A 23792-nucleotide genomic window follows, 5' to 3' on the forward strand; every position below is an offset into this window, starting at 1 on the left:
CTCGTCTACGCGGTCGGCTTGGAAGTCGGATTTTACGTATTCCGGATTCCGATCTCCGATATGCGATGCTGCCCGGGACCACAACGGCATGGCTTTATCGGTCGGGCTAACCCCAAGGCAGCAAGGCGGGCTCTGGTAGTCGTAAATCTTCGCACCATTCGGACGAACTAATCCGCTTGCGTGCGCCACAAGTCTGACAACTGCGCTGCTCGACCGTGGACGTCGTAGGAGGCAAAACGAAACGTGTTGGTGGAGGCCTCATGTCGCTCTTGTTTCTCTCGCATGGTGGCTAAATCCATTATTGCCTTAGTCTATCTCGCATTACTCGCTTCTGGTCGTTTCACGTTTTACAAAGCGGCCGCAGCTTCCCCGCAATCACTGGCTCTTCGATGGCCGGCTGAGTTGCTACGCTTCAAACTTCGCATTGCCCGCTTGCTGACCTCAGCAATACATCTTCGACTCGTCTATCTGTCTCCCTACGAACCGCAAAAGAAAGCCATTAGCTAATTAGCATCTGCCGCGAGTGTTCACACGCCTAACGTCGCTCAAAAATTTCGCCTACAGTCGAGTGGGGGTGATTTCGTGAAGAACCGTTTGGAAGACGTCATAATCTGGCTTTCTCTGCGTGGATGGGACGATATATGCACAACTGACAATGGATGGTATTAGCGGCGATTCTAGTGAGGGCTTCGGCCTTGACATGTCCTCGCAGATGTTCTCCGTTTACGCTGGCGATGGCAGCCCCGTGAGCCATAACCAGCTGGGCTCAATGGCTCAAGACGACGAAAGAATGGATGGCGACCCCAAAAGGAGAAGAATTGCAAGGGTGAGTTAATCCACTTGGTGCTTCAGTAGCTGGCGGCCTTTGCTCATATTGTCGTGGTGCGCAGGCTTGCGATATGTGCCGTAAGAAGAAGATCAAGTGTGATGGTAAGATGCCAAAGTGCTCGCACTGCATCAATTATAAGACAGAATGCATTTTCACGCAAGTTGAAAAGAAGAGAAATCCGCCCAAAGGGTAATCGACACTGCTGCATTTTCTATTTATTGATGCCATGACTAATGATTCTTGTAGTGCCAAATATATCGAAGGATTGGAAAACCGGATGAAGAGACTGGAGGGGTTACTCAAGATGGCCGGCCTGGCAGATAGCGAAACCGATCTTCCGTCTATTGAACGCCGCTTACAACAACGATCACAGAGTGTACAGCAGACTCAGCCGAATGGAGCGAACGCGCCATCAGGTATGCTGTCCTCTATGTCTGTAGCAGGAAATACTCGCCCAGGATCGTTGCACTCGACTCCTCAGATGGACTCCCTTTCGAGCCCTAGGATTACCGATTCACCCGACTCTCAGGAAGGGAAGGAATATGAAGTAGAAGCATTGTCCGATATGATGTGTTCGCTTGTTACGAACAACTGCGGGGAAACGAGATATATTGGTGAGTCCTCTATTTGGGTCTTTCAATTATGATTATATTAATCGTGTATCTTAGGGTCCTCGTCTGGATTCTCAATTTTCTCTCCCAGAGGTATCCAGTGGGTCAACGAGAAAACCGGCGACTCCTCTTTTGAAGATATGATATCATCCGCCTATATCGACGACAATAAATGGATGTACTGGAAACCAGAGATTTTTAGTGACATATTTGCCCGCCGTGTCTTCAAGCCGCTACCCCCTAAAGATGAAGCTCTTTCACTCTTTCGAGACTTCTTTGATAACTTCAATTGCTTATTACCGCTCTACCATGAACCCACATTTATGCACCTTGTGGAACGGCAGTATTCGCGAGATCCTTTTGAAGGCTCTGGATGGTGGGCTAGTATTAATGTTGTATTAGCAATTTCACATCGGCTCCGCGTGATGAGCCATCTAGTTCCACAGGAGGAGGATAAGAAGGCTTGGCTATATTTGAAAAACGCCATGGGAGTTCTGACAGAACTTACTATGCGAAACACAGATTTATTGAGTGTCCAAGCATTATTGGGAATGGTAAGTAATATATCTGAACATATAATAGTCGAAATGCTGAGCTCTCGATAGTCTCTCTTCCTTCAAGGGACCCCTAACCCCCAGCCGAGCTACTTTTTGGTTGCAGCGGCTGTTCGACTTTCACATAGCATTGGCTTGCACAAACGAGGTTCTAGCTTCGGGTTGAATCAGGTGGAGATTGAGCAGCGTAAGCGAGTATTTTGGATTGCTTATACACTTGACAGAGAGTATGTAGTTATCGGGAATATTTTGAGTATATTGCTGATCTATCTCCAGTCTTTGCCTTCGATCCGGGAGACCACCTGTTCAAGACGACGACGATATGAACGTTGAACTTCCCAGTGGCGACCCACCTGATAATGTTGGCAATATACCGCTATCTGATGGCCAGGGTAAAGTGAACCTCTTTAGAGTCATGTGTCGGTTCTCTATCATCCAGAGCAGAGTGTACAAGAGACTTTACTCTACTCGCGCCGCGAAGCAGTCCGATGGTGAGCTTCTGAACACTATCGGTGAGCTAGATAAAGAGTTGGAAGAGTGGAAGGACAGTATACCTATTGATTATCGCCCGGAATACGAGATCAAAACCACCCACACCCCTTTAATCCTCCATGTTGTTATCCTACACTTTGCATACTATAACTGCCTTACAACAATCCATAGAATGTCGGTACATCATGGGTATTGGACGAGTCGCCTGTCCAATTATGCCATTCAGGGCTTAAATGCTCGACCTTTGAACCCCCGAGTTTTCTCCTCCGCTAATATCTGTGTCGCCGCTGCGAGAACGTCGATAAACCTAATAAAATATATACCCCATGGTGACTTTGCTTGTGTCTGGTAAGCTCCCTTTTTTTTAAGTTAAGAAAATGATTGTATCTAACAGAATTTATCTAGGTTAATTTTGTATTATCCTGTTTCTGCACTGGTTACCCTCTTTGCCAATATTTTACAAAACCCACAAGATCCACGTGCGCGTTCAGACATTAAACTGATGGACTTGGTGGTCAACTTCCTCTCCATGTTGGTCAGCGATGAATCTAACGGCAGCGTCAAGCGGATGCTGAGTGTTTGCGCTGAATTCGAGAGAATCGCCAAAGTGGCTCTCGAGAAAGCCGAAAAAGAGGCACACGCAAATCGAAAGCGTAAAGTTCTACCACCAAATACAGAGCCAACCGTTCACAAGACAGGAGTTTCAATGGGTCCCGCTACTTCCAATAATAACCCAGAGAAACCGTCGGATACCACCCCCTTGTCGCCAGCATTGCAAAACGCCACTCGTGCCTTCAATCAAGCCATGAATGGAGTTGTATCTCCTGCTCCCAGCAACTTTGGAACAGGTACTATGGGTGATATTCCTGGTTTCTCCCATGACTTCCAGAACATGCTCAACCCTGGAGCTTTCAGCCAAGCTTCTTTCCCCGAACAAACCGCTACAACTTCTGAGACACCTGCTTTCACCTATCAACAGCCCTTTGTCCCACAGGATCTATGGCAAATGCCGATGACTCTGGAATGGGACTGGGCAGATCTCTCTGCCTCCAATGTACCAACATTCGATTAGCCTGATGGATTTGGTGGAGTTATGCGTAGTGGATCGCGAGATGTCTTCCTCGTGACGAAAAACTATGATCTCTTCTCTGGGTACATACATACAAGGCCGGCGTTTTAAGGAGATGACTTTCTTCTCTCTCCTTAGACTTCTTTTCTCTCGATACTCTACTCATTGCCAGCTATTCATTTTTTAATGGTGTATATTCATTTTATCGTGGTGTATATTCATTTGATCTTGGTGTATATTCATTTGATCGTGGTGTATATTCATTTGATCGTGGTGTTATTAATTCGCTCCCCTCTGCAAGATAAAGCAACATGTGGAAATTTCACTACGGCCGGTTCTGGTGATGCATGTATGCGATGTGTTTGATATTATGCATTGTGGATATAGTACTTATGTAAGACGAATAGATTGGACATATTCCATTATCTTCTGAATCGAAGAGAAGAGTGCTTGCGCTGTTATTCTGTAGCTGTATTGTAATCAAATATTCCGCAGGAAATGGCCCGGGCCCGCCGAGGACGGATGACTAAGCGCTCGGGATGGAAACCAGGCGAAAAATCACAGCCGATGCGTCGGACCTCTCTCCCAGTGTCCGCTCACCAGAGCTCCGCAATCTCACATCTACGCCCAGGGAAAGCTCTGTGGGCGTTCCGACAGTTAGATTTCAGCTATTTCCAATTCGAAGTCGACTGTGTTTTTCTGCCGTCAATTCTGTGCTGAGTGTGATACGATCAGCCTCGGCCTCTTGGGGTCACCGCACGCCGACTATGGCCACCCTCCTTCGACGGCCAGCGAATCTCGCTCGATTCTCGCGGAATGCAGCGGACATTCTCAGCGCATCAAGATCCTTCTATCCGAACCATACAAGGCCGCAGCTATGGTCACTGATAAAAACCCGCCAAACACGCTCATATTCGTCCGACCCGAAGCGTCCAAACGAGCAGGACAGTGGAAAAGATGAAAAGAACAAAAAGTCGAAGCCGTCTGAGAACAAAGATAGCGGCAAGCCGCCCCAACAGTCTGACGATGGGTTGTTGAATCGGTTCTTCGGTTACCTCGACAAATTGACAGAAGCCAGGTCGTTATCACCGCGGGAGCAGAAGTTCTTAGAGGAAGTCCGGGAATCGTTCAAGGCAGAAGGAAAGGTTCCAAAGGATGTCGAGGAATTCATTAAGAAACATGTTGATCAGGGACAGCCGGTATCTCTGGCGGACTGGGAGAAATTCTATTTGCAGCTTAGGAAGCACATGGATGCCTCCGGAAAGAGTGAATTGAAGGCCGGTATCGAAAGGGAGTTTATGCGAGAGTCTCGAAAGTCTCAGGACGGTAAACAAAAATCAGAAGGCAAAGAGGAGCCTTCAAAAGGCGGGCCGAAGATGTACGAGTTCAAATTTGACCCGAGCAGTTTCATTGTGACGTCGATTATCTCGTATATGCTGTACACAACATTTTTCCCGGGAGAAACAAGCAGAGATATTACCTGGCAGGAATTCCGCGCCAACTTCTTCGACCGAGGTCTTGTCGAAAAATTAACTGTGCTCAACCGTAATCGGGTTCGTGTCGATTTGATCCGCGACGCTGTCGCTAGCGAATACCCAGATACGCCTGCTGCGCAGCGCAATTTCCACTACTATTTCACAATTGGCTCTGTTGATTCTTTCGAGCGTAAGCTTGACGAGGCCCACAATGAACTCGGTATCCCTAGCTCGCAGCGTGTTCCCGTTGCCTACGTCGATGAGGTGCCTTGGTTTGCCACAGCTTTGTCTTTTGGACCCACTATTCTCCTGATCGCATCAGTATTCTACTTTTCGAGACGTGCAGGCAGCGGTGGTGGTGGGCAGAGTGGTCTTTTTGGAATTGGAAAGAGCCGTGCCAGGCGATTCAATCAGGAGACTGATGTTAAGATCCGATTTGCTGATGTTGCTGGTATGGACGAGGCCAAGCTTGAAATCATGGAATTTGTCAGCTTCTTGAAAGAACCAGACCGGTTCCAAAAGTTAGGAGCTAAGATTCCTCGAGGCGCTATCCTCTCTGGTCCTCCCGGTACTGGCAAGACATTGTTAGCTAAAGCTACCGCTGGTGAATCCGGAGTACCCTTCTTCAGTGTCAGTGGTTCTGAATTTGTTGAAATGTTTGTTGGTGTTGGTCCATCTCGTGTCCGTGATCTCTTCGCCAACGCGCGCAAAAATACACCCTGTATCATTTTCATTGATGAAATTGATGCTATCGGTAAATCTCGATCGAAACAACATTTCGGTGGGGGAAATGATGAACGTGAGAGCACCCTGAATCAGATTTTGACGGAAATGGACGGTTTCAACACATCGGAGCAGGTTGTTGTGCTTGCTGGTACGAATAGACCGGATGTTCTTGACAAGGCTTTGATGCGCCCGGGACGATTCGACAGACATATTACCATTGACCGACCGACAATGAAAGGACGAAGACAGATTTTTGCTGTACACTTGAAGAAGATTGTCACAAAGGAGGATATGGATCATCTATGTGGACGACTCGCAGCTTTGACCCCTGGATTTTCTGGAGCAGATATTGCGAATTGTGTAAATGAAGCTGCGCTAGTTGGTAAGTGCAATTGCTTTTTACTAAATTTTACATGTTGGATAAACTAATGGCTCCCTGTGCAGCTGCTCGTGAGGTCGCGGATAGCGTCACAATGAAGCACTTTGAACAAGCAATTGAGCGAGTGATTGGTGGCTTGGAGAAGAAATCTCTCGTCCTGTCCCCAGAGGAAAAGAAAGTGGTGGCTTATCACGAGGCAGGCCATGCCATTTGTGGTTGGTATCTGCAATGGGCCGACCCTCTCTTGAAGGTTTCTATCATCCCGCGTGGCTCCGCGGCCTTGGGTTATGCGCAATACCTTCCATCGGGCGAACGTTACCTAATGACTGTCAGCCAACTCATGGACCGCATGGCCATGACACTAGGCGGACGTGTCAGTGAAGAGCTTCACTTTGACACAGTCACCAGCGGTGCCTCGGATGACTTCAACAAAGTTACCCGAATGGCTACAGCGATGGTGACCAAATTCGGCATGTCCAAAGCAGTCGGCCCTCTGCATTACGAGGAAGACCAACAACAGTTCCACAAGCCATTCTCCGAGGAAACGGCGCGCAGCATCGACATGGAGGTCCGCCGCATCGTTGACGAAGCATACAAAAATTGCCAGAAACTGTTGACTGAAAAGAAGAAGGAAATTGGTCTCGTCGCCGAGGAGCTTCTGGCCAAAGAGATGCTTTCTCGTGACGACATGGTGCGTCTTCTGGGACCTCGTCCGTTCGTTGAAAACAAAGAATTCGTGAAATACTTTGGCGGTGGCAGCACCATCGCTCCCCCCGAACCTCCTCTGTCGGAAGAAGGCACTATTGGAAAAGACGGTCGTGACCAGACGCCAAATCCTACTGTTTAGATACAACTCCTCTCCTCACCCTTGTTTTGTTACGTTGGACACATTATTTTCCATATGCTTACGGCGTTTCTTTTTGTGTCAAATCTCCCATGTCTCTCATATTTCCCCCTTTTATCACGGTTTTTATTCATCCGTCACTATACCTCCTAGATGGGAGTGACTCCCACCTCTCCTCCTGCCGAGTTATGTACATTGTATAATAGGAAAACAACACGAAAAGACTTGTCAGCTCACAGCTCCATTTGGCATTGAAACATCTGATGTATTTCATCTCCACTCCCCCATGTGCCGTCATCAAGTCAGGTTGGAGATGAGCATAGGCGAATTTATATAGCATTAAGTGTTGTAAATGCAAATTGTTGGAGTGGATCGATCAAAACAAATGTCAAGTTACGTCAAAATTTATCGCACAATAGTTACATGTAGAGTACTCAACACCGTTATGTTTGTGTTGAACACCTGGTATTCAAAACTCATGTAATTCATCCATTACGCCAAACTACTAAAAACAATACCAATTCCTATTCCCAAGTCGAATAGCACATAGACGGAGATACGTCGAGGACATCGTTTGCTTTCGAGATATATCTTCTGAAGACCAGCGAGTTGTCATAGTTAGACAATCTAGGAGTCTTTCTTTGCGGCAGACTCCGTACCCCTGGCCTTCACCGACCATCGCGGGATGAACCTGCCTACGCGAGCCTGGTATTCGCGGTACTCGGGGTATTTGCCAGCACTCAGTTTTTCGGTAAGCCACGTGCTGCCCTGGAAAAGCGAGAGGTAGCCAAGCGCGCCGACGCCAGCCCAGCTAACATATGTCTTGGTGAGGTATGCAGACCACGCGTACAGAGTGAACCAGATGGCCTGTTCAGCAGCGAAGTTGGGATGACGGCTGTATGACCACAGACCAGAAACCACAAAGCCGCGCTCGAGATCCTCCTTATCATAGCCCTCTGCCACAGCGCCTGTTTCTCTGTATTTGACCTTGGCTTGCTGGAAACGCCACTGCTGCTCGTCGGCTACGGTCTCGACGAGGATATAGAAGATCAGAAGGCGGGAGAATACAAGGTCTGGGATTCCGTAGGCTGCGCCTTCGGGGAGTTGGGCGAGGACGGTGAACAGGTATGTCGGCGCAGTGACAACGCATAGAAGAAGAGACTGCGTAAATGCGATGAAAGTAACGTCAAGGAGGAAGAACAAGAATCGGTTGTTGATTCTCTCGCGCAATATCGGCCATCGGTAGTCCTCCGCGCCCCATTGGTAGCCGCCTTTTCGCCAGTAGTTATAAGTCAACCGGATCTATATTGAGACAAGTCAGTCGTTGCTATCAGCTTCAGGTTGCGAATTTCGAAATGCTGTCGCGAAAACTCACGCTCCAGATGGCGCTGAATATGGCAACTGTTTTCAACCGCTCAGTAGGCAGCTCGTTCAGATGCGCCCACGCGTAGAAATGCGCATTGTAGATGGTAGGCAGGATGCTCCACCAACAGTCAACCTGCGAGAAGTTGCCGCGAAGCTCAGCGGCGAGCACGAAAAGAGGAGAGATGGCTAATGCGATGAAGATGGCCGTTAGCATGGGGTTTGTCGCCAGGTACAGGCTCTGCAAGGCTTCCACGTCGGTGCCGGCCTCGACGATGCGCGTGGGCAGCTCGAGCAGCTGCGACGAGAACACATAGGGAGCGAATGTTCGACCGAACTGGGCGACCTCTTCTGCCGATAAGACAGGGGGGAGTGGCAGCGCCATGTCTGCGAGAAAGAACTATTTTGTTGTTTTCTTTTTCCTGGGCGTGGTGGCCTGGTGCGGGATCGCAGCAGTGGTTGTTTACACACTCGATCCGGCAGGTGGGCAGAGCAGCTGTAGTTATAGCACCGCCAAACTATGGGGGCTAGCTCTAACCACTAGTTGCTATTCGTCACTGTTGCAATGTCGCGTTGTCGCCACTGGGATATTCGCTCCAATAAGTCCCACGGTCAGTTACTATTCTCCAGTTAAATGTTAAGCTAACATGCACGATAAGGTTGGCTGGTGCGATCGAGCATCGGCGGTGGTGGAACAGCCTGGTTGAGGCCTGAGGCAGGAATGACGATGTTTTCTTCCGCGTCCCCCACGCGTTCCCAATTTCCCCTCGCTAATTGATAGCTTGGTCTGGCTCGCACCACGATCTGCAGTGACGTTCGGTTTCTGGGAGTCTAGAAGTCCCATCCAATCGACAGTCTGTTTTTCTCTGTTCGACTATACGCCTGCAGGTGGATTCGCCCCGATCCTGCCTGCCTGCCAGCATGGGTGACGCCAGACAGTAGCAATTCATCGCTTCTACATGCGTAAGAATGCCAAGCAACAGGATCCTCTGCGTTGCTGAGAAGCCTGCTATTGCCAAGGCAGTCGCCCAGCATCTCTCTGGAGGCTCTATGCAAACGGTGGGTTTTCTGAGGATTGAGTAGGCCGAGTAAAGTCGCTGAGAATGAGTGTAGTTCCATATTCAGGGCAATCAATATGTGAAGAACTATAGTTTTAATTTCAACTTCGGCGGAGCATGGGGCACCTGCGAAGTGACGATGACCAGCGTTATTGGCCATTTGACGGCCGCCGAATTCGGAAGTCAGTACAAAGGCTGGCAATCTTGTCCCCCTAGTGTGTTGTTTGAAGTGCCGATCTATGTGAATGTTGATCCTGTAGGTGCACTGTGTTCTTCAGCTTCTATTCATCTTGTAAAAGTTAATGAGAGACAGGACAAACGATCCATCGCCGAAAACATCCAGCAACAAGCCAGGTTCTGCAAAGCACTCTTCATCTGGACCGATTGTGACCGTGAAGGAGAGCATATTGGGACTGAGGTTAGAAACCAAGCCTTGATAGGCAATGCGGCGATCCAAGTCAAACGAGCAAAATTCAGCAATACCGAGAAAGCGTACGTTTTGGCCTAACCCAGGCCGTGGCTTTGAACGCGGCTAATATCGTTGTAGTCATGTTCTGAGAGCAGCTCGTGAGCCTGTGGATCTCGATGAGAAGCAAGCAAATGCAGTTGCTGCAAGAATTGAGCTTGATCTGCGAATCGGTGCCGCTTTTACACGCTTACAGACACTTCAATTAAAGATACTTGGTAGCCCTTTAGATGAGCGGACAATCAGCTATGGTACGTCTGGCCCAGACGTATCTCTGTATACAGACTGATAATTTCCAGGATCCTGTCAGTTTCCGACCCTAGGCTTCGTCGTCGATAGATACCTCCGTGTCCAAAACTTCAAACCGGAGAGTTTCTGGGCTATTAAGGTCATGCAGAAGCGTGATGGCATCGACGTTAACTTCAACTGGCGTCGAGTCCATCTTTTTGACCGGGCAGCAGTGATAGTCATGTTGGAGCGTTGCCTCGCAGCAAAAAAAGCCAAGGTTACCAAGGTGACAAAAAAGCCGACGAGCAAATGGAGACCTCTCCCTTTAACCACCGTCGATCTGCAGATGATGGGTAGTAAGTATCTGCGGATGACTTCTCATCAAGTCATGCAGGTAGCAGAAACATTGTATACCCGAGGGTTTATTAGTTATCCACGTACGGAAACGGACCAATTTGATAAAGGTATTGATTTGAAGAAATTGATCGAAAAACAAGTCACAGATCGAACATGGGGGCAATACGCAAATAGGTAAACATCCTATATTTCATATCAATGACTGGACTGTTATACTAAGAATCGGACAGTCTATTGGAGGGCAAGTTCAGGCAACCTCGAACCGGCACGCACAATGACCAAGCTCATCCCCCAATTCACCCAATCTGTGCTGTAGGGCAGCAAGCATTGAAAGATGATGAAAAGCGAGTGTTTGAATTTGTGACTCGCCGGTTCCTCGCATGTTGCTCGGACGATGCCAAGGGTCAAAAATCCGAGGTTGAGATTGAGTACGGTGAGGAGATGTTCCATGCCAACGGTCTCCTAGTCCTGGAACGAAACTACTTGGATGTTTATGTCTACGATAAATGGGAGAGCAGCACGCAACTTCCAGACTTTCAGGTTGGGGAAATATTTGAACCTACGGAGGCAAAGATTACGGATGGAAAAACAACTGCGCCTACATATTTGACAGAGCCAGAACTCATTGCCCTAATGGATGCTAACGGAATTGGTACTGATGCTACGATGGCTGAGCACATTAATAAGATCAAGGAGCGAGAATACGTCGCTTCCCGCCCCCGTTCAGGTGGCGCCAGTGGTGGCGGTGGAGGAGGAGGAGGAGGAGGAGGAGGAGGAGGAGGAGGTCGAGGTCGTGGACGAGGGGGAAACAATACAGGGGTTCAAGAGCTCATTCCCACTCGACTCGGAATTGCTCTTGTCGAGGGCTACGACAACGTCGTCGCCGGTCTCGCTGACTGCCCTTCCCTGAGCAAACCATTTCTACGAAAAGAAATGGAACTGCGAATGAGGGATATCTGCAACGGCATCACAACACGAAGAGAAGTAGTGGACCAAAACCTAGACATGTACCGCGGTGTCTTCATTCACACCCAGCGAAGGATTAATATGCTCAAAGAGGCGTGTCGGAAATATGTCCTTCAACAAGGAACGGTGATAAATGGGCGATGACAATTTCTGTCATTATCTATGATAATTTAGCTTGATACCCATAGAGCATTTATTGTTTTTCAGTATCTTTCTCATCATCTCCGTCCGGCCACAGTTTCGGCCGAATTTTTGAGACGATGCTATGCGTATACAACCACCATGCGTAGGTCCGTCCGTCAAAATTGCTTCATGCCAGCAATATGCTACCACCGTGGCTATGGTGTCACGGCGGCTCGCTATATAACCATGTGCAGCGGAGTCAAGAATATAGTTGTGTATTCTGCAATTCCTCTGCATTTGATAACAATGGAAATATTGGGTTTTATAATTCAAGGATCAATATTTTCTTCCTTCTTGCAGCCTCCTATTGCTCCCACTTCTGTGGCCTTGCCTACGATCTGATTAGGAAACCAGCTCAACATGGATTCTAGATACCTTCTTTAAGCCAGTCCCCGGAAAAAAATGCAGGGATGTTCCTTGAAGCAAGCCGCTGGAACAAAGGACAAGGTTGTGTAACCTCACACAGCTATTCATCATTGCAGATGGTGTTGTATTTGTGGTCAAGTGATTTCTGGAACCCTAACCGTGCACCGACGTCCTTGCTGCCATCTTCTATTACAACTAGGATCTCACTCAGAAGTGCAGAAGATACCACTTTCGGTCTTTAAAAAGATTCAGGATCCTCAAGAGTATTGGCAAATCGTCTAGGTCTCAATATGGTCAACTGACAGATACCTACATCCATACAAGCGTTGAGCAATTTTACAACCTCAACTTAACTAGCTAAAGCACATTACAAGAATTTTAATGTCGTTTGTGTGATAGAAAAGTCAGAAAATGGAGCATTCTGACATGCAGGACAATTAATGATCAAGTCAGGTTTAGGGTGAATTCTCGCGAAGCTTGGGGGTGTTAAAAGTAGTATTCTACGACACCGAGCTTTTGAAACCATCATGAAGGCATCTGGGTTTTGTTCTTCAAGCTTCATCAATAAATGCCTCATTCTGGTGTTAGATGTGTATGCGTTCGCTTGTTACGTCGAAACCCGAATTTTGCGCTGACAGCCCCTAAGGAGGATTCGTGGGATATGTATTTCTTTGCCACCGAAGCAAAAGACCATATACTTAACAACTCTTTCATAACTTCTTCCTCTCAAATCACAAAACTCTTATCGGTGGTCTGGAAAGAAGGATTTGTTAATGAAGTCTATCATACTACTTATGATTTGAAAACAAGATGAACCGGAAAGTATCATGACGAGACAGAGATCGACTACGTCAACAAATATAGACATATAACCAGAGCTTCACAAGCTAGTCGATGATACTATTATTATAGCGACGATGATGGACGACATGGAGCTTCTAAAATGCCGCGTGGTCGCTCTTGACGACAACTATGGAATGGCAGGCACTGTCCGAGGCTTATAGATATCAATGGATGCGAGTGTTCAGGCCTTGTGCTCGCTATTGCACGCATCGGCTGGATTAGCAACGATTGCAGAACCAATAAGGAGGACGCAGAACACAAATGTTCCGTCGAACTTTGCATTGGAGCAAATTAAATTAGATGATTATTATAGCTTTATGCTAGGTATAGTCGCAAAATTTGATTAAATCAATACATAAAAATAAGGCTGTCTGTCAATCTATGGTTCTGAAAACAGCACTAGTCGGCCAATATGAGAGCACCCATGAAACTGTTGCGAGCCAATAATGATCCTGTTGTAGCACAACGGAACGTTCCCAGTTGCGTCCCCGCTTCATCCTGCCAAAGCTGTCATCCGCCCTGCTCTCCCAGATACAAATAAACCAACAAGGTTTGAACGTGGTGACTGTGAAGGTTTCTTTTCTAGCTCCTAACATTGGCCACCTTTTACATGTATTGAGGCTATGTCGACATCCAACACGGACAATCTCTCGAGTGACAGACGCCCTGAAGCAGATGGTACTTCTTCGGAATCGACTCCGGGACTAGCTCCTGACCTCGAGGAACCAATTGAAGCGAATGTATTGTTTTTCATTCTTCGGCCATATTTACAACCTCAGTGTAGTCGCACGGTAGTTCTAACACAGGCCAATATAGTCCCCTTCCCCTTCGGACACAGATTCAGCCTTGGGAAACGACTGGTACGCTTTTCTGTCTAGATAGTGGGGTATACCAGTTCGTCCAGTGTAGCTGACAGCGTTTCAGGGAATCTTACACAACATCTGTGACCTCAAGTATCTGGAATTACGAGTAGGCTCTTGTTTGGGCATTAGCGCGCGTATGGTACGCCACATGCTTACCATTTCTATCCCAGATATGAAAATGGCCGGCGCTACCATGCCTTTCGCAGAGGTCAGTATGTTATTGTAAGTGACGATGAATCCAATATATCAAAAAGCAGCTTCTCAAGGGTAACTCCGCCAAACTAGCCAAATGACGAGCAAGAGCAAGAACGATTAGACTTCGTAAGTATCGCATAGGTCGAAGGTCAAGGAGTATGGATTACTTATTGTCTAGCTGCATCACATCCACAATATGACGTTCGGGGGCAGACTGTTTCTTGCGCCCATTGGAGACAATCCACAACGGGTATTAGATGTCGGCACTGGAACTGGTGAGAGCTCTTTACCTGTAGCAGGATTTTTATATTAAACATTTTTCTAACTTTCGATTTATATCGCAAGGCATCTGGGCAATTAATTTTGCAGAGTGGGTGTTTACTCCGTCATATGAGGTAGTACTCCGCTGACTCGGCTTGCACTTCGAAGCACCTACCCATCGGCTGAAGTGATAGGAATTGATTTAAGTGGCATTCAGCCTCACTGGTAGGATATATCATCGCGTTCGTCTCAACAGAGTTGACTGTCATTACATTTTGAAGGGTACCTCCCAATCTCCACTTTCAAATAGACGATATCGAAGCGGAATGGACATTCCCTCACAGCCAGCCATTTGACTTTATCAAGATTCGCTCCATGGCTGGTAGCATCGCGAATTGGGAAGTTCTTTTGCAGCAAGCGTACGACCATATGGCCCCAGGTGCTTGGATCGAAGTTCAGGACTTCGAAGCATGGGCTTCGACGGATGACAATAGCTTGCCGGACGACAGTAACTACGCAGAATTTCAGCGACTGTTAGACGAAGCTTCTACTAAATTCGGAAGAAAAATGAATATTGCCCCTCACCATAAGAAAGCGATAATCGACGCAGGGTTTGAGAATGTGGTTGCGGATGTCAAAAAGGTAAACACCCTCTTCATGCCATGTGACGAATTTCCATTTTCTTTTCCACAAGAGCGGTGTCTCTTTATCTTTTCTCCTCATAATTGACACTAATAATATGACTTGGTCACGGATTCTAGGTTCCATTATCGCCGTGGGCCAAGGATCCTAAATTGAAAGAGCTTGGTCGCTATATGCAAGTTCAGATGTTGGACGCTGTTGAAGCTTATGCTCTCGCACTTCTGAGCCGAGTCCTTGGTTGGGATGCTATTCGGGTACATGCACTGCTGGCTGGCGTACGAAAAGACTTGAGAAACCTGGATTATCATATGTACTCAAAATGGTATGGCTTTTTTTTTTTTTTTGAAATCGAGGAAGAATAAGCTGATCGCGGTGGACTTGTGGACAGTCACAGTGTCTATGGCCAGAAACCTTTCAAGAATGAGAGCTAGCCAGTTACTGTTGCTGCTCCGTAATTCCATCTGTCATTTACCTTGAGAATTATCATGCACCTTAACTTTCGAAAACAGACAAGAATATATTACCTAACTATTATGATTCTCTTCATTACAGGTAATCAGTATCAACAAGAAACAAAGATACATAAGGAAATGTACAGGTACTCATATTGAAACAAAGCCAAGGGAGATATCTTGCCTTCTGTCGACAGTATTGCCCTTCTGATGATATGAAACTGAGAGCGGCTTCATGAAACCACATGCCGTCTGCGGCGTCGTCCTGTCAAATTGATGTAAAAACTGTGCATTGGCGATAAGCTTGATGTAATGAAGGTCGGATAGTGTTAAGGAGCGGTGAATTTCTCTTTGTTCCGGTCCACCCACTCTGAGAATCTCATTGGTGGCCGCTTAAGATACTTTTCAATATTTCTTCTCGCTTCCTCAAACTGTGGTGTTTGCAGGTAGCCTTGATTGTCGTTCAAATATGCGAATTGATTCGACAAAATATTTGCTAGTGCTTCCGGCAATCCACTCTTTGTGACTAGGATCCGTATACCCTCTTCCTGACTAACTTTAGTTACCTTAACCTCCTTTTCAATGGCTCGCCCAATTATCTCTATTGCATCAGAGACGGACAGCTCTTCCGGCCCAACCAACGCAACGGCGGTTTCCTTTCCGCTGTCCACGGCCAAAATAGTTCCACAGACTGCACCAATATCCTCTGGTGAAATGTAATCAAGTTTCAGTTCTGGAAAAGGAAACTTGACCTCGTTTCCTTCCAAGAGCTGACTTCTCCACCAGAGAGTATTACTAGCAAAGAATGCTGGGCGAATTGCCACATATCCTTGAGGTCCAAACACCTCTTGGAGGGAGACTTCCACCTGAGCATGTCCGAATGCAATCGGGTCGCTGGGCTGGATAGCACGAATATCACCCTGGACGCTGAAACTGCTCAAGAGGCATACAAATTTAATTCCTGCAGCTTTGAGGGCTTCAGCACTCGGCCGCATATGGTCGGAGGAGTCTTGAAACATTGCATAGATGTAGGCATGGGAAGCACCCGCCTCAGTCACCGCGACACGGAGAGAATCTGGATCGGCAAGGTCCGCATAAACTCTTTTGTACCCACTACTCAGTTCTTCTGCGCTTGTCAGGCCTGCGATTTGCTTGGAGGTGTTTCGCATGGCAAGAGTTACTTTTGCGCCGAGGGCGGCCGCTGTACGAGCAACTGCAGAGCCAACTGCGCCAGTAGGGCCAAAGACGATTACACTTCTGGAGTCCATTTTTGGGATTATTTGCTTGGGTGAGTTCATCTGAGCAGAAATGGCTTTGCACGTTCCCTGCTTTTAAATCCTGTATTTCACAAACTCATCGGAGCTGTAGCCCCCGAGTCGCCGACTGAACATCCTTGCTTCTTCATGATAACAACGACCCTTCTGACTAAGTTTCCTCGTATTTAGAGATAATTGTGTAGTTATTGGTTGTGTATTTGTAAGCGATTTCCAATGTCGGTTGACCATCATCCCGGAACGCCGACCCTGTTTTCACCCGGATCCGGCTTAGTCGTTTAAGGGTTTAAGGAGTGGCAAGGCATGGTATAATATATTAAATAGCGTATAACGTATTCCACAAGCGAACAGATCAACCAAGCGAGCGAATTACCTTTAATACGCTGGACGACGGTGGGTAAGCCGTTTCAGGAATGTGTGAGGGACTATATGCGGGTACACAGGAAGTCTCCTCGACCCTGGAGTGCATAAATTAGGGCAAAACACCATATCTAAGAACTACGATATTCTAGATCTTCTTGAGATGACTTATCTAAGCCAAATAAATGTACATGCTACTCGGATGTAGATATAGGAGCGTTGATTTATGACCTAGACATTCTATCATACACTAAACCGATTTCTTGAGCAGAAATCAAACACTGCAAACGATGCGTCCAGCGCTTTCGCTTGGCTCATCAGTCCGAGCCAGCTGGGCCAGCAAGCTTCCTCGGACATACAATCTCTGTCAGACAGGCATTCATTGTCGGATAGCAATAAAAATAGGGGACGTTTTGAAGGATTTGATGATCCGAAGTCGTGCATGGAGGGATTGAGAAGTAGCATCAAATAATCACACCCACAAGTAGTATTTCTACGAGGCCATCCGTCACCGAGTTGGATTTCAAGTATCGGCGCTTTTTGCTATGTTGATCCCGAGCTATTTCGCTGGTTCCTCAGATACCGTGCAGGACCAGGGAGCGATTATTATTTCTACTCTGCCCCTTCCGTAATGAGTAACATATATCGCTTCAAGTTCTTTACCATCGGACATAAGAACAATCGACATCGAACATCTCAAGAGGAGATATATGACTTACGCGGGAAGGCAGCCAACGAGTTCCAAAGGTACCAGACTGAATTGAAAAGAAACTGGGATCGGAAGCTAGGGGACTCGATTGTACGAAATTTCCACGTGCTAGATGAGCGACACTGTGATTGAGCAGGAGATCGTCATCTCCATATTCGATGTTGGAAAACATAGATGGGTAGGATCTCTTGTAACAATCATGATATATAGATCTGCTGATGAATTTAGCCAACGCCTGTACAGATGCAGGAAACGACCTCACCAAGGGGCCGCGAATTCCATGGCTTGGGGATGACGCGGAATCATTACCAACCACACTTCCCTCAATCGTCCAATATAGACTAAGGTGTGCGTTGAACTCCCGCAGTATAAACGAGAGTACTGCTGGGCCGCAGAAAGGAAGTAATACGCAAAGTCTCGCCATCTTTCCGGAAGGCTACGGGAGTGGTCTAGATTGGTCGCTTGCAAAATCCGACCGATCTCATGTTTTGTCGGACGTGTTCAGATTAACTGCATTCTCCCAGAAGCAGCTCCTGAATGTCATGAAAGAGAAAATAATGGCCGAAACGAATCGCCTACCGCTCAGCAATGAGAATCCAACATTGGCCAATCTGCTATACTTTCGGAATATCCTACAAGATCAGCTAAGCAACGCCTCGTATATGCTTGAATTGACAAACGAGCAAAATAAAATCCTCCAAAATGGTCGTTGAGCTACCATCACCACGTTGATCGATCAAAGAAGCCCAGCCGATCACTCCTTGGCTGAAGTATAGAGTCTATTTCAAGACTTGCACTCGCAGGCACAATCACTTCATGAGAACTGCACTCAAGGAATGACCGTTATCAGTAATAACAGCATGCTTGCAGAGTCACAACGCGCCATCCAGCAGGCGAAGTTGGTTACGAAGCTCGCCCTCGTCGCCTTTGTGTACTTCCCGTTCACGTTTAAATTAATATTAAAAAAAATATAAAAAAATTAAACAGTAATAAAAAATAGTTCCGATATTCACCTACTACTTTAGTTTACATCTGTGGAGCCCTTTAAGACACTCGTTCCAACTGTAACCCAAGCAAATGGCACTAGTCAACTGTCTTGCGGCTCGGCTCGGCGCGAGTGGAGCCTGAGATAGGTAAGCCAGACCGCTCGCCGGTCAGTCACAGCCTCGTTCTACAACAGAGTACGAAAAGTCATCTCCTTCAAAGCTGGATTGATTTTATGTAGAGCCAAAATGATCTCAGATGAAGAGAAGCTTCAAAAGTTCCTTCAAAAGAACGAGTCGGTTAAGTATATCCGTCTTCAATGGATCGACTTCTCTGGCATTCTGCGCGTCCGCTTCGTTCCTGTTGACCGATGCTTCCAGATAGCTCAAGGAAATGAAAACTACCTTCTCCCTCAAGTGAGCATGATAATCCCAGTCTCCACGGCTCCGAGATGCTTTCCAACTGGCAATGATCTCGAAATCTGGGTGCTGCGTCCCGACTGGTCCTCGCTACGCCCCTGCGGGTTCAGACCTAGTCACGCTTCTGTCATGTGTTTCTTGGAACACAAAGTGGCTGGAGACACGTATAGCAAATGTCCGCGTATGCTATTATCTCGTGCGCTCGAGCGGCTTGAGAGAGAATGGAGCACGAAAGTACTGGCAGGCTTCGAGATCGAATTCATGCTCCTGGACCATAGTTCCCAGCCGCTCAATCAGTTAGATCGGTTGAACAGCTATCAAACAACTGCTGGTCTGCGCGGCCAGACACTGGACATAGTTGAAGAGATTCTTGACTATCTCAAGAAATCATCCATCAATATCCATCACTTCCATACCGAAACTCATGATCAGATAGAATTTGCCCTCAGTCCTGAACCGTTACTCGACGCTATCGACTCGCTTATACTAGCACAGGAAACAATCCGCACAGTCTTTATCAAACACAATATTAAGGCAACCATGACCCCTAAGCCACTGCTTGACGGGCCAACTAATGGCATCCACCTGCATATGTCCGTTGACAAGCTAGCCCCACCGCACACTCACAACTTCCTCGCAGGTATTCTGAACCACATGGGGTCTCTTTGTGCCTTTGGAATGGCCAACTTTGATGGGTATGTTCGCACTGGCAAGGACGCAGCTGGTACGTGGGTCGGATTTGGGACTGAAAACCGCGACTTGCCAGTGCGCAAAATAAGCGAGCAGCATTGGGAATTCCGTATGATGGATAGCACTTCAAATACGTACTTGTTTGCCGCGGCTGTTTTACTGACTGGCTTGGGCGGGCTTAGCGAAAAAATGGATCTAGATTGGGAAGATTGTCGCGTTTTCCCTCATTCACTAGACGAGCGAGAACGTGCCGAGTACCAACTGGACAAGAGAATGCCGAGTAGTTTGCAGGAAGCATTGCAATTACTGAAGGCTGATGCAGCCGTGAAGACATGGATACCGAAAGAATTATTAAATTCCTACATTCCCGTGAAAGAGAAAGAAGTCGAGGTGTTTCAGAAGATGACTGACAATCAGAGGCGCCTTCGTTTTCTAGAATACTTTTAATCGTTGTGCCCTCAGTCTGGTACAGGTGCTTCCTTCTCGGGTTGCCGCCGACACTAGATATGCAGCCTCATTACACTCGTTACAATTTACTACCCTCCCCCAGTCCAGAGGCCAATTATGCTGTCTAGATGTCTGCATAGGCCAGGATTGAGACTCGAGTGGAGAGTCTCGGGCCTTGAGGGCTTGCAGCAAGTCACTTATTCACAATTCCACCTAGTGCTGCAATATTCGGGTAATAACTAGGGGTTAACTAGCCGCCGACAGAACCATTTCTGTTGGACGGGTTCTCATCATACCATCATACCCATATCCACTGTTCATTGTTGGAGATCTCGACCGTCAATTCTTAGTCATTCAGACTATTAGTTGTTAGTTAACCCTAACGCAAGAGGGGGAATAGCCCGACTTCCGCATTAGTTTGGCGTAGTTGAATCCGCATGTCCAGTAAGTGTATAGAACTCATCTACTCAGTTTCAGCGCTTTGACAGAGTCCTGGAAGCGCCTGGTGATTCAAGATGCTTTATAATTGGCTGTATATACTCCTTATGTTAAAAATTGTGCGGCCATCGGTATAAAGCCGCCACCCGCCAGCGGCTGTAACCTCATGAGATGCCACGGTTTTCTTTCCTCTGCGACCTTCTGCGTATGGGATGCGAATACACAGGGAATGTTCTTCTTCTATCTTCTATATAATGTATGCATGTACAATAAAGCGTAGATTTTCACTCATAAAAGATCGATATAGTAATAGGCACCCGAATATGAATTCACGTAGGGAAGGCAACATTGGATGTTATATACAATCACTCAGAGAGCTTTCAAGAGAAATGCATTGTTTCAATTTAAGAATGAAAGTGGATATGGTGTTCAAGCCCTAACGAAGTTGATAGCAAAGAGGCTGAAAGAGAATGTAATAGATATTGAGTTTATCTCACCTCTTACATTTTAGAAACTACTCTTAATACAGTAACAGCCCATCTGGGGTACTTAATAGACATTATGGTTTTTGATACCGTAAATGGATGCATGTATGAAGCCGACTGAATGGGGAACCTGTGACTAATTCACCCACTGAACTAAGCATAAAGCAACTTCGCAATAGGAAATTGGCATTGCAGATAGTTGTTATCTAACTATTATAAAAATGAGCATTCCTCCATTTTCCACTAATCCACTTTCTTCTCCTGAAGTATCCACGTTCAAGTTCCTTAACACAGTTACCAATCTTTGTAACAGTCAACAGGACTATTACTTTTGAAAACAAAATGGACCCAACTGTTATTATATCTTCTTTTCTTATTCTATTCTTCTTCGAATTCAATATAAATTTATTTGGGGGTATTGGGGTTGCCAATATTTTGACAATCCCGGAACTCATCGACCACACTAGTCGTGCAATCTCAGGCGCTACCATGATCTCTGGACTAAACGAGATCGTCGGTCAGATCAGAGAAGCTCAGGCCGCTGCAACGTATTTATTATCATCAGACTACGAGTTCTCTGACAGCTTTCAGGAACAACAGGAAAAACAACATGATAATATCACCAACGACAATATCACAGTATCAGGCGAGGTACCTTCGGTGTCTGAAGATCCTTTCACTTCAGGCTCGTATAGTTCCAGAAATATGGATGAATTTCTGGAAAACTCGACCGCAACACTTAATTCGTCAGTCATTGCATCTCGCTATGAGGTTCCACGGTCTAGAACTTTGGAAGAAATCGCATTATACGTCTGGGCAACTATCTGCGCTTTAACCTTCCCGGTAATAATTGTTGTTCTGGTAGGGAATTGTGTTTTGAAGGCTTATAAAACATAGGAAGCTAACTTGGAAATTAGAAGAATGTGATCAAGCTGTCTAACCAGATGAGCGAGCTGATCCTAAACGATATCAACCACCATACCACCTCTCAAATGCGTGATGTGCACCGCTCGCTGACACGACAGATACAAGGTCTCGATATGCATCATATTAGAGAAAGAATAGACAGGCTTTCCAGAGAAGTCAGAAACTATCTCGACGAAACGATGCAAAGTCTAAGGCCTTTGAGTGCCCTGTCCGGAAAACTGGAAACAATCCGCAGAAGCATTCGTGAAAAAACCGACACGGGAAATTATGAGGACCAAAATATATTGGATGAAAAACTCCAGGCTATTGAGAATGGGAACCAAAGTATTATTCACCAGATACAAGAACAAACGGCTTTCTACGATGAGCTCCTTAAAGGAATTAGCAGGCTCGAAGAGAAATTAAAACTCTCTGTGAAATCCCCCGGGCCCCCAACAGACGACCCGAAATAACCCTATCATGGAGTAGCACATTAGCATCCCAATCACCGAATAGAGTTGCTTAGCAGAAAGAGCGACACTGGTGACCAGAAAATTAACTAGGCATTATCGAGTTACATTTAGTGAAAAAACCCACTCTAATAATTTGAAATTTATGCTCACTTACTTTATATGTAGTCAGGAAATACGCTAAACGGCACTGACATAGCCTTCAATGGTAGCTTACAAAAATAAAAATAAAATATATTATAATTTTAAATCCTATAATTGATAAATAATAGTCACTTCAAGGGGGGGCTAATTGGGGTTAAAATATGCACTTAGACGCGTGCCTCCCTATAGGTATAACCAAGTCTCGGAAATTTTCATAAGGGCGATGGCAAGAATATACACAAGAGATGGGCTCGGACGCAAGCAGCTGAATCAGGAATAATGGGCCACTGGATCGCCGATTTACTGGCATAGTGAGTCAATGGCCAGTCACACTACGGAGTATGAAACTCCACGGAGAGAATCCCTGTGACTAAGGAGTAAAAAACAACTATTAGTGCTCATCTAAGCTGTATCGACGGATAATTTACATTCCTGAGCTAGCTTATATGGGGCAATGGAAACAGTATTATTCTTCTTCAAATATAATGATTGACACGGACTCTACTGAAAAGAGTACTACGACGCGTAACAGTACAAGCATTAATCAATCAGCTGGATGCGCATCAGTAATCTCGTTGGAGGGTGGAAGTCGATAAGGCTTGGCCCCAACAACTGTTTATCAATCATTGGATGTTATTATAACAGACAAAATCCAATAGTTGCCCGAGTTGTGGACTAGTCAGTGCTGCATATGTAGCCATCTTCGCTCAGCGTCGACGCCGAGATCAAGAAACAGGGAATAGAGGTCGTTCGAGCGCTGTGATTGAATATAATCCTTGCGGGGTAAATCTCCGACAGATCCGCGTCTGGAGAATGATGAAGTAGAACATGCGAACGTCTGAACGCCTTGTCAGTGTCCATATGTCTCCACGTGGGGGAGGATCACAACCAAATGAAGGTGGTCTGCGCCACCATCCTTTCAACACGTTGAAACATTCAATATCATACAAGTCTGGAGGCACTGTGGTGATATATCGCGATGTCTTACGCCCGGCCAAAGGCAACACTCCGCTGTGACGCGGGTGGCGCTGATGATCGCTGGGAAGCGCCGGGCTAGGCTGTTACTGGCCATTGAGGCTTCGTGGCGCCCCAAAGCCCTAAGCCGGGCCCCGGCAAGCCCGCTAGCCAGCCCCGGACTAGCCGCGGGGGTCTCTCCATGTGTTTTGACGGTTCAATCAATCAGCGCCGCGGGTCCTCGAGGGAGCCACTTGCGTATTATTCTCGAATCATCGAGATGTCAGCCTA

The 23792-nt window shown here is 46.7% G+C and overlaps 9 protein-coding genes across 9 annotated transcripts; 7 read left to right on the top strand and 2 right to left on the bottom strand.

The window, feature by feature from the left end:
• The first annotated feature begins 191 nt into the window (after nt 1–191).
• BGW36DRAFT_325428 (putative fungal-specific transcription factor) lies at nt 192–4002 on the top strand. Its single transcript, XM_046212715.1, has 7 exons — nt 192–826; nt 891–1018; nt 1076–1443; nt 1498–1994; nt 2046–2221; nt 2271–2834; nt 2892–4002. The coding sequence occupies exons 1-7, from the start codon at nt 656–658 to the stop codon at nt 3556–3558; spliced, it is 2571 nt and encodes an 856-aa protein (XP_046068794.1). The 5' UTR covers nt 192–655; the 3' UTR covers nt 3559–4002.
• Nucleotides 4003–4322: 320 nt separating this feature from the next.
• On the top strand, nt 4323–6982 carry BGW36DRAFT_302152 (AAA+-type ATPase the peptidase M41 domain-containing protein; the record flags this gene model as incomplete). Its single annotated transcript, XM_046211758.1, has 2 exons — nt 4323–6138; nt 6201–6982. The coding sequence occupies 2 exons, from the start codon at nt 4323–4325 to the stop codon at nt 6980–6982; spliced, it is 2598 nt and encodes an 865-aa protein (XP_046068795.1).
• Nucleotides 6983–7606: 624 nt separating this feature from the next.
• Nucleotides 7607–8726, bottom strand: BGW36DRAFT_301743 (DUF1295 domain protein; the record flags this gene model as incomplete). The annotated part of the gene is made up of 2 exons (XM_046211721.1): nt 7607–8281; nt 8355–8726. The coding sequence occupies 2 exons, from the start codon at nt 8724–8726 to the stop codon at nt 7607–7609; spliced, it is 1047 nt and encodes a 348-aa protein (XP_046068796.1).
• A 584-nt stretch (nt 8727–9310) lies between these two features.
• Nucleotides 9311–11560, top strand: BGW36DRAFT_302432 (putative DNA topoisomerase III; the record flags this gene model as incomplete). Its single annotated transcript, XM_046211783.1, has 6 exons — nt 9311–9400; nt 9455–9655; nt 9713–9891; nt 9947–10116; nt 10165–10624; nt 10681–11560. The coding sequence occupies 6 exons, from the start codon at nt 9311–9313 to the stop codon at nt 11558–11560; spliced, it is 1980 nt and encodes a 659-aa protein (XP_046068797.1).
• A 1752-nt stretch (nt 11561–13312) lies between these two features.
• BGW36DRAFT_385524 (putative methyltransferase) lies at nt 13313–15280 on the top strand. The gene is made up of 11 exons (XM_046216919.1): nt 13313–13548; nt 13625–13668; nt 13733–13777; nt 13842–13893; nt 13957–13992; nt 14045–14141; nt 14212–14236; nt 14296–14352; nt 14409–14769; nt 14889–15091; nt 15158–15280. The coding sequence occupies exons 1-11, from the start codon at nt 13432–13434 to the stop codon at nt 15198–15200; spliced, it is 1080 nt and encodes a 359-aa protein (XP_046068798.1). The 5' UTR covers nt 13313–13431; the 3' UTR covers nt 15201–15280.
• Nucleotides 15270–16636, bottom strand: BGW36DRAFT_385527 (uncharacterized protein). The gene has a single exon (XM_046216920.1). It carries the CDS (start codon nt 16517–16519, stop codon nt 15551–15553), a length of 969 nt encoding a protein of 322 aa, XP_046068799.1. The 5' UTR covers nt 16520–16636; the 3' UTR covers nt 15270–15550.
• A 434-nt stretch (nt 16637–17070) lies between these two features.
• Nucleotides 17071–18277, top strand: BGW36DRAFT_464140 (uncharacterized protein; the record flags this gene model as incomplete). The annotated part of the gene is made up of 2 exons (XM_046222242.1): nt 17071–17688; nt 17793–18277. Exons 1-2 carry the CDS (start codon nt 17487–17489, stop codon nt 18275–18277), a joined length of 687 nt encoding a protein of 228 aa, XP_046068800.1. The 5' UTR covers nt 17071–17486.
• A 519-nt stretch (nt 18278–18796) lies between these two features.
• Nucleotides 18797–20104, top strand: BGW36DRAFT_302758 (uncharacterized protein; the record flags this gene model as incomplete). The annotated part of the gene is made up of 2 exons (XM_046211822.1): nt 18797–19477; nt 19520–20104. The coding sequence occupies 2 exons, from the start codon at nt 18797–18799 to the stop codon at nt 20102–20104; spliced, it is 1266 nt and encodes a 421-aa protein (XP_046068801.1).
• Nucleotides 20105–21369: 1265 nt separating this feature from the next.
• Nucleotides 21370–22406, top strand: BGW36DRAFT_430671 (uncharacterized protein; the record flags this gene model as incomplete). The annotated part of the gene is made up of 2 exons (XM_046220875.1): nt 21370–21888; nt 21945–22406. 2 exons carry the CDS (start codon nt 21370–21372, stop codon nt 22404–22406), a joined length of 981 nt encoding a protein of 326 aa, XP_046068802.1.
• Between the last annotated feature and the right edge of the window lie 1386 nt (nt 22407–23792).

The sequence above is a fragment of the Talaromyces proteolyticus genome, assembly GCF_021365285.1.
Source record: "Talaromyces proteolyticus strain PMI_201 chromosome Unknown BGW36scaffold_10, whole genome shotgun sequence".
In the NCBI taxonomy this organism is placed as follows: domain Eukaryota; kingdom Fungi; phylum Ascomycota; class Eurotiomycetes; order Eurotiales; family Trichocomaceae; genus Talaromyces; species Talaromyces proteolyticus.

What these genes read in the sequence shown, in the direction of transcription:
- BGW36DRAFT_325428 (XM_046212715.1), top strand. Translation starts at nt 656, where the DNA reads ATGGATGGTATTAGCGGCGATTCTAGTGAGGGCTTCGGCCTTGACATG. An exon ending in CGGGGAAACGAGATATATTG is followed by an intron (nt 1,444 to 1,497) that starts GTGAGTCCTCTA and finishes CGTGTATCTTAG; the next exon opens with GGTCCTCGTCTGGATTCTCA. An exon ending in TCCAAGCATTATTGGGAATG is followed by an intron (nt 1,995 to 2,045) that starts GTAAGTAATATA and finishes AGCTCTCGATAG; the next exon opens with TCTCTCTTCCTTCAAGGGAC.
- BGW36DRAFT_385524 (XM_046216919.1), top strand. Translation starts at nt 13,432, where the DNA reads ATGTCGACATCCAACACGGACAATCTCTCGAGTGACAGACGCCCTGAA. An exon ending in TCAAGTATCTGGAATTACGA is followed by an intron (nt 13,778 to 13,841) that starts GTAGGCTCTTGT and finishes TTTCTATCCCAG; the next exon opens with ATATGAAAATGGCCGGCGCT. An exon ending in TATCATATGTACTCAAAATG is followed by an intron (nt 15,092 to 15,157) that starts GTATGGCTTTTT and finishes ACTTGTGGACAG; the next exon opens with TCACAGTGTCTATGGCCAGA.
- BGW36DRAFT_385527 (XM_046216920.1), bottom strand. Translation starts at nt 16,519, where the DNA reads ATGAACTCACCCAAGCAAATAATCCCAAAAATGGACTCCAGAAGTGTA.